The sequence below is a fragment of the Bombina bombina genome, chromosome 8 (genome assembly GCF_027579735.1).
Source record: "Bombina bombina isolate aBomBom1 chromosome 8, aBomBom1.pri, whole genome shotgun sequence".
Lineage (NCBI taxonomy): Eukaryota > Metazoa > Chordata > Amphibia > Anura > Bombinatoridae > Bombina > Bombina bombina.
The window spans coordinates 326,393,341-326,414,679 of record NC_069506.1 but is presented as its reverse complement, the minus strand read 5'-3'; the positions used below and the strand labels follow the sequence as shown (position 1 = coordinate 326,414,679).

The following is a 21,339-nucleotide window of genomic DNA, read 5'->3' as shown; positions in this document are numbered from 1 at the left end:
TTATTAATGGGAGTGATCCATCCGGTTCCGCGGTCGGAACAGGGACAAGGGTTTTACTCAAACCTGTTTGTGGTTCCCAAAAGAGAGGGAACTTTCAGGCCAATCTTGGATTTAAAGATCCTAAACAAATTCCTAAGAGTTCCATCGTTCAAGATGGAAACTATTCGGACAATCTTACCCATGATCCAAAAGGGTCAGTACATGACCACAGTGGATTTAAAGGATGCTTACCTTCACATACCGATTCACAAAGATCATTACCGGTATCTAAGGTTTGCCTTCTTAGACAGGCATTACCAGTTTGTAGCCCTTCCATTCGGATTGGCTACGGCTCCAAGAATCTTTACAAAGGTTCTGGGTGCCCTTCTAGCGGTTCTGAGACCGCGAGGAATTTCGGTAGCTCCGTACCTAGACGACATTCTGATACAAGCTTCAAGCTTTCAAACTGCCAAGTCTCATACAGAGTTAGTTCTGGCATTTCTAAGGTCGCATGGATGGAAGGTGAACGAAAAGAAGAGTTCTCTCTTGCCTCTCACAAGAGTTCCATTCTTGGGGACTCTTATAGATTCTGTAGAAATGAAGATTTATCTGACAGAAGACAGATTAACAAAGCTTCTAAATGCATGCCGTGTCCTTCATTCCATTCAACTCCCGTCAGTAGCTCAATGCATGGAGGTGATCGGCTTAATGGTAGCAGCAATGGACATAGTACCCTTTGCACGTCTACATCTCAGACCGCTGCAATTGTGCATGCTGAGTCAGTGGAATGGGGATTACTCAGATTTGTCCCCCACTCTGAATCTGGATCAAGAGACCAGAAACTCTCTTCTATGGTGGCTTTCTCGGCCACATCTGTCCAGGGGGATGCCGTTCAGCAGGCCGGACTGGACAATTGTAACAACAGACGCCAGCCTTCTAGGTTGGGGCGCTGTCTGGAATTCTCTGAAGGCTCAGGGACAATGGAGTCAGGAGGAAAGTCTCCTGCCAATAAACATTCTGGAATTGAGAGCAGTTCTCAATGCCCTTCTAGCTTGGCCCCAGTTAAAGACTCGGGGGTTCATCAGGTTTCAGTCGGACAACATCACGACTGTAGCTTACATCAACCATCAGGGAGGGACAAGAAGCTCCCTAGCAATGACAGAAGTATCAAAGATAATTCGCTGGGCAGAGTCTCACTCTTGCCACCTGTCAGCAATCCACATCCCGGGAGTGGAGAACTGGGAGGCGGATTTCTTGAGTCGCCAGACTCTTCATCCGGGGGAGTGGGAACTTCATCCGGAGGTCTTTGCCCAAATACTTCGACGTTGGGGCAAACCAGAGATAGATCTCATGGCGTCTCGCCAGAACGCCAAACTTCCTCGCTACGGATCCAGATCCAGGGATCCGGGAGCGGTTCTGATAGATGCTTTGACAGCACCTTGGAACTTCAGGATGGCTTATGTGTTTCCACCCTTCCCGCTGCTTCCTCGATTGATTGCCAAAATCAAACAGGAGAGAGCATCAGTGATTCTAATAGCGCCTGCATGGCCGCGCAGGACTTGGTATGCAGATCTAGTGGACATGTCATCCTGTCCGCCTTGGTCTCTACCTCTAAGACAGGACCTTCTGATTCAGGGTCCATTCAAACATCAAAGTCTAACTTCTCTGAAGCTGACTGCTTGGAAATTGAACGCTTGATTTTATCAAAACGTGGTTTTTCGGAGTCGGTTATTGATACCCTGATACAGGCTAGGAAGCCTGTTACCAGAAAGATTTACCATAAAATATGGCGTAAATACCTATACTGGTGTGAATCCAAAGATTACTCCTGGAGTAAGGTTAGGATTCCTAGGATATTGTCTTTTCTACAAGAAGGTTTAGAAAAGGGTTTATCGGCTAGCTCATTAAAGGGACAGATCTCAGCTCTGTCCATCTTGTTACACAGGCGTCTGTCAGAAAATTCAGACATCCAGGCCTTTTGTCAGGCTTTAGCTAGGATCAAGCCTGTGTTTAAAACTGTTGCTCCGCCATGGAGTTTAAACTTAGTTCTTAACGTTTTACAGGGTGTTCCGTTTGAACCTCTTCATTCCATTGATATAAAATTGTTATCTTGGAAAGTTCTATTTTTAATGGCTATTTCCTCGGCTCGAAGAGTCTCTGAGTTATCAGCCCTACATTGTGATTCTCCTTATCTGATCTTTCACTCAGACAAGGTAGTTCTGCGTACTAAACCTGGGTTCTTACCTAAGGTCGTATCTAACAGGAATATCAATCAAGAGATTGTTGTTCCATCCTTGTGTCCAAATCCTTCTTCAAAGAAGGAACGTCTTCTACACAATCTGGATGTAGTTCGTGCCCTCAAGTTCTACTTGCAGGCAACTAAAGATTTTCGCCAAACTTCTTCCCTGTTTGTCGTTTATTCTGGACAGAGGAGAGGTCAAAAAGCTTCTGCTACCTCTCTCTCTTTTTGGCTTCGTAGCATTATACGTTTAGCCTATGAGACTGCTGGACAGCAGCCTCCTGAAAGAATTACAGCTCATTCCACTAGAGCTGTGGCTTCCACTTGGGCCTTTAAGAATGAGGCCTCTGTTGAACAGATTTGCAAGGCTGCAACTTGGTCTTCGCTTCATACTTTTTCCAAATTTTACAAATTTGACACTTTTGCTTCTTCGGAGGCTATTTTTGGGAGAAAGGTTCTTCAGGCAGTGGTTCCTTCTGTATAATGAGCCTGCCTATCCCTCCCGTCATCCGTGTACTTTTGCTTTGGTATTGGTATCCCAGAAGTAATGATGACCCGTGGACTGATCACACATAACAGAAGAAAACATAATTTATGCTTACCTGATAAATTCCTTTCTTCTGTTGTGTGATCAGTCCACGGCCCGCCCTGTTTTTTAAGGCAGGTAAATATTTTTTAAATTATAATTCAGTCACCACTACACCCTTGGCTTCTCCTTTCTCGTTGGTCTTTGGTCGAATGACTGGAGGTGACGTAGAGGGGAGGAGCTATATAGCAACTCTGCTGGGTGAATCCTCTTGCACTTCCTGTAGGGGAGCAGATAATATCCCAGAAGTAATGATGACCCGTGGACTGATCACACAACAGAAGAAAGGAATTTATCAGGTAAGCATAAATTATGTTTTTTGGAGCCTAACGCAGCCTTTATGTGGTCTCTCAATACCAGAGTTATTTTTATGGTGCGGCCAGAAAAAAGCCGGCGTTAGTTTTTCGGGTCGTTACCGACAAAACTCCAAATCTAGCCGATGGTGTCTTATGTATATTTATATCAGTATCTGCACATATTCTGTATAGTAGTGTCTATCACATGCAGCTATATGACAATTAGTGTATACTGTATATTTATATCAGTATCTGCACATATTCTGTATGGTATTGTCTGTTACATGCAGTTATATGACACTTAGTGTATACTGTATATTTATATCAGTATCTGTACATATTCTGTATAGTAGTGTCTATCACTAGTGATGTCGCAAACTAAAAATTTTCCGTTCACGAACGGCGGACTCGAACTTCCGCAACTGTTCGCGAACGGGCGAACCGCCATTGACTTCAATAGGCAGGCAAATTTTAAAACCCACAGGGACTCTTTCTGGCCACAATAGTGATGGAAAAGTTGTTTCAAGGGGACTAACACCTGGACTGTGGCATGCCGGAGGGGGATCCATGGCAAAACTCCCACGGAAAATTACATAGTTGATGCAGAGTCTGGTTTTAAGCCATAAAGGGCATAAATCACCTAACATTCCTAAATTGTTTGGAATAACGTGCTTTAAAACATCAGGTATGATGTTGTATTGATCAGGTAGTGTAAGGGTTACGCCCGCTTCACAGTGACAGACCAAACTCCCCGTTTAACGCACCGCAAACAACCGCAAACAGTCCATTTGCACAACCACGAGATAGATAGATTTGATAGATACATAGATTAGATAGATAGATCAATAGATGCAATATACATTTGATAGATACGATAGATAGATAGATTTGATAGATAAATAGATAGATTTGATAGATATATAATTTCCCAGACAGAGAATTACAAGACGTGCGGTCTGTAACCCATGGTAAGGTTCCCAGAGGCAGTTGCGGCGCCAGGGGACGTGTATATGGCATGGATTTTAGGAACCGGTAGATGGAAAAAGATGCTTGGTCGGTCCTCCTGCTTCAAATTTGGGGCACTGCGCATGCAATCTATTGTGCCACCAGATATGAGTGGTGTGTTAAGTAGTACTATTCTGATCAGTTTAATACCTGTTACTCCCCCTATCGGGGGAGGTGTATATGGCATGGATTTTAGGAACCGGGAGATGGAAAAAGATGCTTGGTCGGTCCTCCTGCTTCAAATTTGGGGCACTGCGCATGCAATCTATTGTGCCACCAGATATGATTGGTGTGTTAAGTAGTACTATTCTGATCAGTTTAATACCTGTTACTCCCCCTATCAGGGGAGATGTATATGGCATGGATTTTAGGAACCGGTAGATGGAAAAAGATGCTTGGTCGGTCCTCCTGCTTCAAATTTGGGGCACTGCGCATGCAATCTATTGTGCCACCAGATAGGAGTGGTGTGTTAAGTAGTACTATTCTGATCAGTTTAATACCTGTTACTCCCCCTATCGGGGGAGGTGTATATGGCATGGATTTTAGGAACCGGGAGATGGAAAAAGATGCTTGGTCGGTCCTCCTACTTCAAATTTGGCCGAAACACAAGTGGCTGTCACAAAACAGTCCGGCCACGAGATAGATTTGATAGATAGATACATAGATTACATAGATCAATAGATGCAATATACATTTGATAGATACGAATTACATAGATCAATAGATGCAATATACATTTGATAGATACAAATTACATAGATCAATAGATGCAATATACATTTGATAGATACGATTGATAGTTAGATAGATTTGATAGATAAATAGATAGATTTGATAGATATATAATTTCCCAGACAGAGAATTACAAGACGTGCGATCTGGGACCCATGGTAAGGTTCCCAGAGGCAGTTGCGGTGCCAGGGGACGTGTATATGGCATGGATTTTAGGAACCGGGAGATGGAAAAAGATGCTTGGTCGGTCCTCCTGCTTCAAATTTGGGGCACTGCGCGTGCAATCTATTGTGCCACCAGATATGAGTGGTGTGTTAAGTAGTACTATTCTGATCGGTTTAATACCTGTTACTCCCCCTATCGGGGGAGGTGTATATGGCATGGATTTTAGGAACCGGAAGATGGAAAAAGATGCTTGGTCGGTCCTCCTACTTCAAATTTGGCCGAAACACAAGTGGCTGTCACAAAACAGTCCGGCCACGAGATAGATAAATTTGATAGATAGATACATAGATTACATAGATCAATAGATGCAATATACATTTGAAAGATACGAATTACATAGATCAAAAGATGCAATATACATTTGATAGATACGATTGATAGATTTGATAGATATATAATTTCCCAGACAGAGAATTACAAGACGTGCGGTCTGTGACCCATGGTAAGGTTACTTCCTTTTGCACAATCGAGTACAGGTTGGGGATTGCCTTTTGTGCAAAGAAATTTCAGCCGGGTACCTTCCACTGTGGTGTCCCCTATCAGGGGATGTGTATATGGCATGGATTTTAGGAACCGGGAGATGGAAAAAGATGCTTGGTCGGTCCTCCTACTTCAAATTTGGCCGAAACACAAGTGGCTGTCACAAAACAGTCCGGCCACGAGATAGATAGATTTGATAGATAGATACATAGATTACATAGATCAATAGATGCAATATACATTTGATAGATACGATAGATAGTTAGATAGATTTGATAGATAGATAAATAGATAGATTTGATAGATATATAATTTCACAGACCGAGAATTACAAGACGCGCGGTCTGGGACCCATGGTAAGGTTACTTCCTTTTGCACAATCGAGTACAGGTTGGGGATTGCCTTTTGTGCAAAGAAATTTCGGCCGGGTACCTTCTACTGCGGTGTCCCCTATCCGGGGATTAAAAATTTACAATACTGTTACAACAGATATGAGTGGTGGCACTAGTTGGCAAGTGGGCCTGGCACACACACTGGCAGGCAGGCAACTGCAATTAGATTACACTAGCAGACTGATGTTTCACAGTCAAAAAAGTTTTTTTTTAAAAAATTTACACTACTGTTACAACAGATATGAGTTGTGGCACTAGTTGGCAAGTGGGCCTGGCACACACACTGGCAGGCAGGCAACTGCAATTAGATTACACTAGCAGACTGATGTTTCACAGTCAAAAAAGTTTTTTTTTAAAAAAATTTACACTACTGTTACAACAGATATGAGTGGTGGTACTTAGCAAGTGGGCCTGGCACACACGCTGGCAGGCAGACAGGCAACTGCAATTAGATTACACTAGCAGACTGATGTTTCACAGTCAAAATTACACAGCCAAAAAAAAAGATGTTCTAGCCCTAAAAAGGGCTTTTTGGGGTGCTGTCCTTACAGCAGAGATCAGATGAGTCCTTCAGGACTGTAGTGGACACTGAATACACTAGCCTAGCTATGAATTTCCCTATAAAATCAGCAGCAGCTACACTATCCCTCCTCTCACTAAGAATGCAGAATCAGAATGAATCTAAAATGGCTGCTGCCCAGGAGCTGGGAGGGTCTGGGAGGGAGTGTCTGCTGCTGATTGGCTGAAACGTGTCTGCAGACTGTGAGATACAGGGTCAAAGTTTACTCAATGATGACGAATAGGGGGCGGATCGAACATCGCATATGTTCGCCCGCCGCGGCGAACGCGAACAAGCTATATTCGCCGGGAACTATTCGCCGCCGAACTATTCGCGACATCACTAATGACAATTAGTGTATACTGTATATTTATATCAGTATCTGTACATATTCTGTATAGTAGTGTCTATTACATGCATTTATATGACAATTAGTGTATACTGTATATTTATATCAGTATCTGTACATATTCTTCTTTATAGTCGTGTCTATTACATGCAGTTATATGACAATTAGTGTATACTGTATATTTATATCAGTATCTGTACATATTCTTCTTTATAGTCGTGTCTATTACATGCAGTTATATGACAATTAGTATATACTGTATATTTATATCAGTATCTGTACATATTCTGTATAGTAGTGTTTGTTACATGCAGTTATATGACAATTAGTGTATACTGTATATTTATATTGATATCAGTATCTGTACATATTCTGCATAGTAGTGTCTGTTACATACAGTTATATGACAATTAGTGTATTGCAAGCAAAAACAAAACTCTCCAGTCACATTACTATGTAATAGGTAATACAGAAAAGTATATATGCACCAAATGTGTTAACCTTTTCTGTACCGACCAAATATCTCATAGAAAAGTGATATGATTAATACATTGTTTTCACCAATAAACATTTTCATCTGTTATAAAATGCATTCTATTTGAACACAGGGAAATCATGGTTGTAACGTAACCAATTTTAAACCAAAAATATCCTATAGACTCATAGTGATATAGGATATCTTTAAATTTGATATAGTTAATTTTAAAGTTACATTGAGCTACACCAATAAATTGTGATGTTTCTTGAATTTGGGTGTTTTCTCTCATATAAACATACATTTTGTCCTTTTTATACAATGCAGATATTCTCCCATCATGGCAAGAGATCTGAGGGTCAGCATGAATCATGACCTGGAGGTTGATATCGCCCCCAGAGAACCAAAAAAGTTCCCCAAACAAGCACGAGAATATCCTTCAGTCAAGATTAATCGATCCCATCTCCAGTCTGAGCAGAGGAAGACACGGCAAAGATATATGGAAAAGGATGGTAAATGTAACGTACACCATGGGAATGTCAAGGAAACTTATCGTTACTTTACAGACTTGTTTACTACACTGGTGGATTTTAAGTGGCACATCAGCTTGTTCATCTTTACTCTTGTATACACACTCACATGGCTTTTCTTTGGTCTCATCTGGTGGTTCATTGCTTATATCCGGGGAGACCTTGAACACCTGGAGGACAAAAACTGGGTTCCTTGTGTGGAGAATTTGAATGGATTTGTCTCTGCATTTCTATTTTCCATTGAAACCGAGACCACCATTGGTTATGGTTACAGAGTCATCACAGAGAAATGTCCGGAAGGCATTGTTCTCCTCCTTATCCAGGCTATTTTAGGTTCTATTGTTAATGCTTTGATGGTAGGTTGCATGTTTGTTAAGATAAGCCAACCTAAAAAGCGAGCAGAAACTCTGATGTTCTCAAATAATGCAGTGATTTCTTTGAGAGATGAGAAGCTCTGTCTGATGTTTCGTGTGGGAGATCTCCGTAGTTCTCATATTGTAGAGGCTTCTATCCGGGCTAAACTCATTAAATCCAAGCAAACCAAGGAAGGAGAATTCATTCCTCTCAATCAGACGGACATTAATGTTGGCTTTGATACAGGAGATGATCGTCTCTTCCTGGTATCCCCTCTTATCATTTCCCATGAAATCAATGAGAAAAGTCCTTTCTGGGAGATGTCACAGGCACAACTAGAAGCAGAGGACTTTGAAATTGTGGTCATTCTAGAAGGCATGGTTGAAGCAACAGGTAAGAGAGATCATACGGTAAACTTGTAGAACATAAACATATCTTTGGGATGCTAAAAGGATGGCTTTTCTAATGGTATTTTGTTACCCACAATATGGAAGAGGGAAAGTGATCTAGTTATGAATGTAATAAGTGTCTCTCCTTGTTTGAGCAGTTGCCACAAATCATATTTCAATATGACTCTAAGCATGGCCCTCCAGTTATAACTAATTATTTGAGTATTTAATTTATTATTGAAGTATGCATTAAAAAATGCCAAAAGCCCTTAATACAAATATAGAAACTATAATATAACAAGATATTTTGTTAAACACTTATAATTTACAGGGCGGTAAAGTTAAACTTTTATAAATCAGAACATATAATTTTAATCAACTTTCAAATGTACTTGTATTATTTAATTTACTTCACTCTTTTGGTATCCATTGTTAAAAAGCATACCTAGATTGGATCAGGAGCACATATATGGTACTTGTCACTTGCTCACCCATTGTGTTTAGCTAAATTCAATCACAAATGGAACACCAAATAAAGTTTATAAAACCATGCACAATACCTGCATAGAGAGTGATGGCATACTTGTGTACACATCAACCCCAATTTGATGAGAAAATGTTTGTTTTGCAAACGTGATTGCTACTGCTGAGAAGTTCACAGACACTGACAAAGACTGGTGACATTTCCATTCTTGCTCTTCTTTGCTTTGGTCAATCGAATGTTGCTCTCAGGAGAAAAACAAAAAAGACTTTCAGTAGCATTCGCCATATACAACTGCAGGATAATTACAGTGTACAACATATACAACTGCAGGATAATTACAGTGTATAACATATACAACTGCAGGGTAATTACAGTGTACAACATATACAACTGCAGGATAATTACAGTGTACAACATATACAACTGCAGGATAATTACAGTATACAACATATACAACTGCAGGATAATTACAGTGTATAACATATACAACTGCAGGATAATTACAGTGTACAACATATACAACTGCAGGATAATTACAGTGTACAACATATACAACTGCAGGATAATTACAGTGTACAACATATACAACTGCAGGATAATTACAGTGTACAACATATACAACTGCAGGATAATTACAGTGTATAACATATACAACTGCAGGATAATTACAGTATACAACATATACAACTGCAGGATAATTACAGTGTACAACATATACAACTGCAGGATAATTACAGTGTACAACATATACAACTGCAGGATAATTACAGTATACAACATATACAACTGCAGGATAATTACAGTGTACAACATATACAACTGCAGGATAATTACAGTGTACAACATATACAACTGCAGGATAATTACAGTGTACAACATATACAACTGCAGGATAATTACAGTATACAACATATACAACTGCAGGATAATTACAGTGTACAACATATACAACTGCAGGATAATTACAGTGTACAACATATACAACTGCAGGATAATTACAGTGTACAACATATACAACTGCAGGATAATTACAGTGTACAACATATACAACTGCAGGGTAATTACAGTGTACAACATATACAACTGCAGGATAATTACAGTGTATAACATATACAACTGCAGGATAATTACAGTGTACAACATATACAACTGCAGGATAATTACAGTGTACAACATATACAACTGCAGGATAATTACAGTGTACAACATATACAACTGCAGGATAATTACAGTATACAACATATACAACTGCAGGATAATTACAGTGTACAACATATACAACTGCAGGATAATTACAGTGTACAACATATACAACTGCAGGATAATTACAGTGTACAACATATACAACTGCAGGATAATTACAGTGTACAACATAAACAACTGCAGGATAATTACAGTGTACAACATATACAACTGCAGGATAATTACAGTGTACAACATATACAACTGCAGGATAATTACAGTGTACAACATATACAACTGCAGGATAATTACAGTGTACAACATATACAACTGCAGGATAATTACAGTGTACAACATATACAACTGCAGGATAATTACAGTGTACAACATATACAACTGCAGGATAATTACAGTGTACAACATGTACAACTGCAGGATAATTACAGTGTACAACATATACAACTGCAGGATAATTACAGTGTATAACATATACAACTGCAGGATAATTACAGTGTACAACATATACAACTGCAGGATAATTACAGTGTACAACATATACAACTGCAGGATAATTACAGTGTACAACATATACAACTGCAGGATAATTACAGTGTATAACATATACAACTGCAGGATAATTACAGTGTACAACATATACAACTGCAGGATAATTACAGTATACGTTTAGGTTTCCAGCGCGTCTGGAGAGAGGGGAAAAAAACGAATTTACAGCTAATTAAACTAATAATTGTACACTGTAATGTTTTGTTTTTTATTTCCTATAATTAAAGGGACATGAAACCCAAACATTTTCATTCATGATTTAGGTAGAACATACAATTTTATAAGTTTATTTATAGTATCAAATTTGCTACATTCTTTTGGTATCATTTGTTGAAGGAGCACTACTGGTCTCTAACTGAACATGTGGGTGAGCCAATGACAATCGGTGTATATATATATATATATATATATATATATATATATATATATATATATGCAGCCACCAATCAGCAGCTAGAACCTAGGTTCTTTGCTGCTCCTGAGTTTACACATTCACATACACACACATTGTATGCTCTGTCTAAATCCTCACTGCCTAATTATGACTTTACTGTCCCTTTAACTAAACATTATTTTGTATTTTCTTTCTCATTAAAAGAAATGTCTCTTATTGGGAAGTCTAACTATAAAGATCTATTATCGCCATATAGAATATTTTTCTTTAGTTCATTTATAAGAAATATCTGAAAGCTTAATAGAGCACTCATACAATTTACTTCCAATATCCATGAGATGAAAAGATCCTTTTCTGTTTGTATTATTATACACTGGCAATATCATTTTAAGCATTTTTTCCAAAAGGTCCACCAACCATTAAAGATACAATGTACTCAAGCATTGCATTCAAAGCTGCTACAGGACTATCTCTACTGGGAAGTTGATTTCTGCAGCTTTCTCTTATGTTTTTCTTTAGCCAATACTACAGCATTTACATTGTCAGTAAAGGTGGTGATTTCAACAGAGAAAAACAAGATTTAAAATACAAAAATAAAGGTAGATGAGATATATGTCAACAAAATACAGTTTAATGTCCCTTTAATATTGTAATAATGTGAATCCCCATAATATGTTAATAACTAGAGAAATTCAAAGGTACAGCAAAGTTAAAATGAAACTTGATTCAGATGGAATATGCCGTTTTAAACAACTTCCCAATCTAATATCAAATTTGCTTTGTCGTGATCTCCTTTGTTTAGAGTAAACCTCTAGGTAAGCAGAGAGGAGGTAAAAGGGACAGAAGTCACATGATTCAGATAGAGCATACAATTGTAAACAACTTAACATTTACTTATTTTATCACATTGTGTTCATTCTCTTGTTATCCTTTCGATAAAAGCAGGAAGGCAAGTTCAGGAGTGTGCACGTGTCTGCAGCCACTATATGGCAGCAGTTCTGCAACAATGTTACACATTAGCAAGAGCAAACTGCACTACACACACTCACATACATGCACGCTGCACTACACACACTCACATACACTACACACACTCACATACATGCACGCTGCACTACACACACTCACATACATGCACGCTGCACTACACACACTCACATACACTACACACACTCACTGCACTACACACACTCACATACACTACACACACTCACATACATGCACGCTGCACTACACACACTCACATACACTACACACACTCACTGCACTACACACACTCACATACACTACACACACTCAGTGCACTACACACACTCAGTGCACTACACACACTCAGTGCACTACACACACTCACATACATGCACACTGCACTACACACACTCACTGCACTACACACACTCACTGCACTACACACACTCACATACACTACACACACTCACTGCACTACACACACTCACATACATGCACACTACACTACACACACTCACTGCACTACACACACTCACATACACTACACACACTCACTGCACTACACACACTCACTGCACTACAAACACTCACATACATGCACACTGCACTACACACACTCACATGCATGCTGCACTACACACACTCACTGCACTACACACACTCACTGCACTACACACACTCATATACACTAAACACACTCACTGCACTACACACACTCACATACACTACACACACTCACTGCACTACACACACTCACATACATGCACGCTGCACTACACACACTCACTGCACTACACACACTCACATACATGCACGCTGCACTACACACACTCACTGCACTACACACACTCACATACATGCACGCTGCACTACACATGCACGCTGCACTACACACACTCACATACACGCACACAGCACTACACACACTCACTGCATTAAACACACTCACTGCACTACACACACTCATTGCACTACACACACTCACATACACGCACACTGCACTACACACTCACTGCACTACACACACTCATATACACGCACACTGCACTACACACTCACTGCACTACACACACTCACATACACGCACACTGCACTACACACTCACTGCACTACACACACTCATATACACGCACACTGCACTACACACACTCACTGCACTACACACACTCACTGCAATACACACACTCTCTGCAATACACACACTCTCATACACTGCACTAAACACACTCACTGCACTACATACACTCACACATACATGCACACTGCAATAAACACACTCACTGCAATACATATTCTCATACACTGCACTAAACACACTCACTGCACTACATACACTCACACATACATGCACACTGCACTAAACACAATCACTGCATGAACACACTGCACTAAACACACTCACTGCACTACATACACTCACACATACTGTACATGCACACTGCACTAAACACTCACTGCACTACACACACTCACACACACACTCACACACACACTCACACATACACTCACACATACACGCACACTGCACTAAACACACTCCCTGCAATACACACACTCACATACACACACACATACTGCACTATACACACTCACACATACACGCAGACTGCACTAAACGCACTGCACTACACACACACACATACATGCACACTGCACTACACACACTCACACACATACATGCACACTGCACTACACACACTCACACACTACATGCACACTGCACTAAACACACTCACTGTACTACACACATTTACACATACACGCACACTGCTCTAAACACACTCTCACACACCATATATACACATTTACATGCACTAGACACACTCACTGCAATACACACAATCATTCATACACACACACTGCACTACACACACTCACATACACGCACACTGCATTACACACACTCACTTCACTACACACTCACTGCACTACACTCACTGCACTACACACACTCACATACACGCACACTGCGCTAAACACACTCACTGCACTAAACACACTCATACACTGCACTAAACACACTCACTGCACTACATACACTCACACATACATGCACACTGCAATAAACACACTCACTGCAATAATATTCTCATACACTGCACTAAACACACTCACTGCACTAGATACACTCACACATACATGCACACTGCACTAAACACAATCACTGCATGAACACACTGCACTAAACACACTCACTGCACTACATACACTCACACATACTGTACATGCACACTGCACTAAACACTCACTGCACTACACACACTCACACACACACTCACACTGCACTAAACACACTCCCTGCAATACACACACTCACATACACACACACTGCACTATATACACTCACACATACATGCAGACTGCACTAAACACACTGCACTACACACACACACATACATGCACACTGCACTACACACACTCACACACATACATGCACACTGCACTAAACACACTCACTGTACTACACACATTTACACATACACGCACACTGCACTAAACATACTCACACATACACGCACACTGCGTTAACCACACTCTCACACACCATATATAAACATTTACATGCACACTGCACTAGACACACTCACTGCAATACACACAATCATTCATACATGCACACTGCACTAAACACACTCACTCATACACACTCACTGCAATACACACACACACCATATATACACATTCACATACACGCACACTGAAATACACACACTCACTGCACTACTCACACACACCATATATACACATTCACATACACACAAACTGCATTAGACACACTCACACACACACCATATATACACATACACGCCAACTGCACTAGACACACTCACTGCACTACACACACTCACACCATATATACATACAGTATACAAATATCACTTAAATGTCAAATGATTCAAAATTGTATAACAATAACTGCATTACATCTAAGTTTTACAGTACGGTGTTTGCTCTTATGTAAAATTAAAAACTAACAGTTTAGATTTACTATATTAAAAATACCGGCCCCAAAGCAGGAAATTAATGCAAAAAAGTCAGTGCACCTTTCATTACTGAGATTCAAATCTTTTATTTTTTACATCTCCACCTTTATTTTTGATGACAGACTCAATCCTCCTTGGCATGAAGGAAACCAGTGTTGTACAAATTTCTGGAGAGATGTTCTGCCCTTCTTCAGAGATAATTTTATTCAGCTGCTCTTTGCTGGAGGGGTTGTGCTGCTCTAACATTCTCTTTAAAATACCCCAAAGGTGTTCGAATGGATTCAAGTCCGGTGACATACTTGGCCAGGTCATAGTTGTCATGTGTTTCTCCTTTAGAAACACCTTTGTGATTTTGGCAGTGTGCTTTGGATCGTTATCATACTGGAATATTCGTCCTGCGCCAAACGTCTTGAGACTGGGAGTCATCTTGTCAGCCAGTATTTTGGTATATCCTAGGCATTCATGGTGCCATCTATAAATGTCATCTCTCCAACACCTTTTGCAGTCATGCAGCCCCATATCGTCACACTCCCACCTCCATGGTTCACTGTTGGGACTATGGGGCCTATTTATGAAATGTCTGTCCAACATGACTCGATCAGTGGATCATGTCCGACAGACATCGCTGAATGCGGAGAGCATTACGCTCTCCGCATTCAGCATTGCACCAACAGCTCTTGTGAACTGCTGGTGCAACGCCGCCCCCTGCAGATTCGCGGCCAATCGGCTGCTAGCAGGTGATTTCACGCAATCTCTGTCCACCTCCTCAGAGCAGGCGGACAGGTTATGGAGCAGCGGTCTTTAGACCGCAGCTTCATAACTTCTGTTTCCGGTGAGTCTGAAGGCTCGCCAGAAACACGGCCCTTCAAACTCGATACAGAACTTGATAAATGGGCCCCTATGCATTCACTGTAATAATCTTCACCAGGTTCAAACCAAACATGCTGCACCCAATCTGAGCTGAAAAATTGTATCTTGGTCTTGGCCATCTTACCAAATAATGTGCTCCCAGTATTCATCAGGCTTTTCATGTTGTTTAGCAAAGTTTAATCTTGCAGTTTTGTGCCGAAGAGCAAGCAAGGGTTTTTTCCTTGGATGCTGTCCATAGAAGTTGACATTATGCAATGTCCTTAGCACTGTCTGAGGTGTCACAGAAACTCCTATCTATCTCCTATCGATAATCCCTGAGCCAAATCTGAAACACTTGCCTTGATGCAAATCTGAAGCACTTGCCTGTTGCCTGCTTTTCAGAGCTAGATTGTGCAAGGAGCGCACTGTCCGTGGCATCATTCTAGGAGGACAGCCACTGCGGCTCTGATTTTTGGCACTGTGTATCGATCTATACCTCCTGATTACTGCTGCAACTGCGTTTTGACTGATTTTTAGTTGGCCACCAATCTTCCTGTATCTTTTTCCATCTTTGTGAAATCTCACAATCAGATTTTTCAATTCCTCTGGCAATTCTTTTCCATGTGGAGACATGATGCAGACTTGCAGATAGACACAGCCCGATGGGGGGGAGAGCACAAAACCTAAATACACCACTGCAACCTCTGCTTATGGGCTGAACAGGGACGTTCCATGGGTGTAGCTGAAATTTCTCAGTGAGGTCTGGTGTATTCTGTAAACATTTTCTTGCTGTTTTTTCTCCCAAACTAAAAGGTGATTGTGTGAAAATGCACAAAACGCTTATTACCCTAATAGAAAACACATGTTTATGAAAATAGAGGCGATTGTAAAATACTATACACTAAAAGCAGAGCAATCAGATTTGTGGTGGCTTTAGGATTTCGGTTTTAAAACAAGCTCCCTGCTAACTTCCCTCTCCCCAGAGGGAGAAATCTTGCAACTGGAAAAGACGACCCCTTTTTTTTTACAGTATTCCCTGTTGTTGGTGTAGGAAAACCACATCTGACCAAGTAAAGCTTTTAGAATGAGGCCCGAAGTCCCTGTTGACAATTAGCAACATAAATCCTCTACAGGCAAACCTGTTAACAATTGATTTAGAGATTGATGACTTTATATTTCAGTGGCTAATGAACAATACCGTTTCTTTGTTTTTTTCAAAGTTGTATTGGGGAGAAAAAGATTTGCATTTCACGTGTCTACCCTTTGATGCACACAGCTACAAATGTTTACAGAGTTTCTAGTTACTTTCATTTTTGATGCCGCAGTAGTGGACCTACTCACTAGGGGGGCCTTGTGCAATATTGTTTTTGGGCCCCCCCCAGTGGTAAGCAATAGTAATAATGTACATGCTGCTCTGTATACTGGTTTTGAAAATACATAGATGGACCTCCATCAATAAAAGCCTCTACTGCATTAGGACTGTACACATTCTGCACATGCCTATGTACTGACTGGCTGCTATGGGCCCTTGCACCTGTTGCACCAATGGTAGTTCTGCAATTTAATTGATCCTTCTTAATTCTTTATTATATTAAAATGTAAAGCAGCAATATATAGAGAACTAGTAGCTCAATTAGAGCATAGGGAATTTGTATTATTTATACTTTCAATGTTATTATTTTCTGCATTTAAATGTGAATAATAATATGATTTTATATCTCATATGGAGTATATATATTGGAGATTATATTATTGGCATACACACAGATTTGCATATGCCAATCATATTGTTAAAAATGTCTAACATTCTTAAAGGGACAGTTTACTTGAAAATGTTTGTTTTCATGTAATAGATAATGCCTTTATTGCCCATTCCCACATTTAGCATTACCAACACTGTTATATTAATACACTTTTTACCTCTGTGATTACCTTGTATCTAAGCCTTTGCAAACTGCCCACTTATCTCAGTGCTATTTACAGACTTGCATTTTAGCCAATCAGTGCTGACTCATAAATAACTCCACGGGAGTGAGCACAAGGTTATCTATATAACACCCATGATCTAGCACTGTCTAGCTATAAAAAACTGTCAAAATGAGATAATAGGGACCTTAAAGATTTTAGAAATCAGTTTGAGCCTTCCTAGGTTTCAAAAAAGAATATAAAGAGAACAAAAATTAAATTGCAAAGTTGTTTAATATTGTATGCCCTATCTGAATCATGAAAGTTTAATTTTCACTTAATTGCCCCTTTAAGGTCTGAAAGTTAGTTTTACACGGTTTTGGTTTATTCTTTCCCTTTTTGGTTCCTCGTTCATTCTTCTGCATGGAAATGAGAAGCTTGCAGTTGGAAGTGCATGCTATACCCCGTTTCTCACATGTTAATAGTAACTCCCTAATTATTCCTTCCTTTCATGCAGCTACCCCTACTCATTCAAGTCCTATATCTGAGTGACAGCAGCATAAGAGTAGGGACATTTGTTTCTAGAAATGATGTGCCCCCAAATATTGTCTAAAGCTTTGTTTATTTGAAGGATCTTTATATTGTCTATACACTCACTATATGTCTCTGTTAATTTAAAAAGGGCTATATTTGGCCCTCACCTGGATTAATCCATTGGCTTCCAAAGAGATGCAATAGGTTGCATAGAAATATGTTACAGCTCTCTGGAAGCTGAAAAAGTAACCTAAAACAATTCTGTATTGGATATTTTAAGTGAACATAATTTGGGATTTGACACACATTTTTTTTACCATTTTCTCTAAAAGGCAAATCATAGAGACTACATCTCATTTTGCTTCATCTGCCCCCTTCCACCACAATTTGAATTTAGATCTCTGAAGTGCAAGATTAGCATCCTCTTGCTATGCTCCCTTCGTTTGTACGCTGGTATTGATTACATGAGACGTAGAACCCAAGCGACTGTCTGACTAATGAGTCATTAGCCGCTTAAACACTGCAAGACAGATCCGTACAGGAGATAAAGACAATGATATTTCTAAACTCCAGATTGCTTTTTTTATTTTTTTTATTAGTCATACAAAAGAAAAGGAGAGTAACACAACTGTATGTAACAGTTTTATAAATTATGCACAATAAAAATGAACTTTTCTTCAAGTGAGAAAAAGAGTTAAAGGGACGCTCAAGTCAAAATAAATTTGTATGATTCATAAAGAGCATGCAGTTTTAAGACACTTTCCAATTTACTTCCCTTATCAAATTATGATATTATTATATTTACACTTTCTGGGGAACAAGATGCTACTGAGCATGTGCACAAGCTCGCAGGGTATACATATACTAGTCTTTGATTGGCTGATGCCTGTCACATGATACGGGGGGGGCAGAAAATGTGAGAGTGAAAAAATTTGTCAGGAAAAAAATCTACTGCTTATTTGAAATTTAAAGTGTGTGTTATTGCATTGTCTTTTTATTGTGTACTTTTTAATTATTCAATTCTACTGCATTGAGTGTTCCTTTAAGTAGAATTGATTGTGTTATATAAAACCTTAGGTGGCATCACATTCTACTGTTCCTTGAGTGCACAGGGTTTGGTGAGATAACCTTGGGTCCTCTTCTTGCCTTTGAAGTTAATCAGTTTCTGTTTCCGCTTCCAAAATTCTGATTTATGGATTAGCTTCATTTAAAACAGCTGGGGCATTACACAAATCTACATCTTAATGAATATTTAGTCAATAGAGCAGTTAACATTAGAATAATATTTTGTATATGTTGTCACACTGGTGCTACATTCTTTTGACATCAGGTTATGGCTCTAGGTCTACTACAATAAACTTAAAGGGACAGTAAAGTCATAATTAGACACTCATGATTTAGACAGAGCACACAATTTTTAACAACTTTCCAATTGACTTGTATTATCTAATTTACTTCCTTCTCTTGTTATCTTTTGCTTAAAGGTTTATCTAGGAAAGCTCAGGAGCAGCAAAGAACCTAGGTTCTAGCTGCTGATTGGTGGCTGCATATATATACTGATTGTCATTGGCTCACCCATGTATTCAGTTATAAATCAATAGTGCATTGCTGCTCCTTCAGCAAATGATACAAAGAGAATGAAGTAAATTAGTTATAAAGTATTTTATAATTGTATGTTCTACATAAATCATGAAATAATAATTTTGAGTTTCTTGTCCCTTTAAAGGACATTATACACTAGATTTTTCTTTGCATAAATGTTTTGTAGATGACCGATTTATATAGCCCATCTGGGAGTGTGTTAGTAACAATGTATAGTGTTGCTTATTTTTTAATAACATTGTGCTTATTTTCAGACTCATAACCAAGCCCCAACGTTTTAGATGTTTACTGATGTCTACATACCCCTGGTTGTGTAATGGGTCTTTTCATATGCAGGGGAGGGGGGAGGAGGAGTGTCTGCCTGTTCCTGCTTTCCCAGCCCCTTTAATTAGTTGTCCCAGCCTAACCTCATCAACAGTGCTAAACTGGGAGCTTGTAAGTAAGTTATTAAAAAGTTTTATACTGGATTTTTATATCAGTATTTGTGCATATTCTTCTTTATAGTAGTGTCAATTACTTGCAGTTATATGAACATTGGTGTATGCTGTCCCTTTAAGTGAAAAAGAGTGCAGCACCAGTTTGACTTCTCCTAAGCACTGTCTATTCGAAAGCACTGTAAAGGTGTTGTTTTATTTGTACCCACAAACACAATATTATATTTTGCTCTATATCATTTTAATATACACATTTTCTACTTAACCTGTGGGTGCTTTAGGTTTTATGCAACTTTAGACCAGATCCAGTTTATTCCCAACATTTAGGTGATCAACCAATTCATTCTGTGTCTGCTCATGGGAATGTTCTGTGTGAGTTACAACCAGATCGTATAAATCATTGTGTGACCCCGGTGACCCTCAGTTAGCTCTGTAACTAACCTATGCTGCATTTCAAGGGACATTAATCAGGGTCATAAATAATAGAAAGTGCTCCAGCAGATGGCTGCAGGCATTGCTCTTTAACCCTTTGTTGCAGTATTCCGTATTTCAGACATATAGTACATGTAATTCTCTTAAAGCTGCCAGTGGTTATTACTGTGTTACTGTCAGTTTGGCAGCAAACCAGCTGATAAGAAGCTAAATTTCTCATTTATATTAGCAGAATAAAATAATATGATTTAAGGCTCAAAGGGTTACTCTATTTTTAGTTTATTTTTATTCTGTCTGTTCCAACATTCTATACAATCTCTTATTTTTCTTGCGCGCTTTCTCTCTCTCTCGCTCTCACTCTCTTTCTCTCTCTCTCTCTCTTGCTCTCTCTCTCACTCTATTTCGCTCTCTCTCGC

General features: G+C 39.5%; 1 protein-coding gene across 1 annotated transcript in view; it reads left to right on the top strand.

Moving 5' to 3' along the window:
- Positions 1-7,657: 7,657 nt before the first annotated feature.
- The window catches only part of KCNJ5 (potassium inwardly rectifying channel subfamily J member 5), a 76,876-nt gene continuing 63,194 nt past the window's right edge, over positions 7,658-21,339 (top strand). Inside the window, exon 1 of the mRNA XM_053691169.1 lies at positions 7,658-8,594. Coding sequence (XP_053547144.1) covers positions 7,658-8,594 — 937 coding nt within the window. The remainder of the gene's footprint in view (positions 8,595-21,339) is intronic.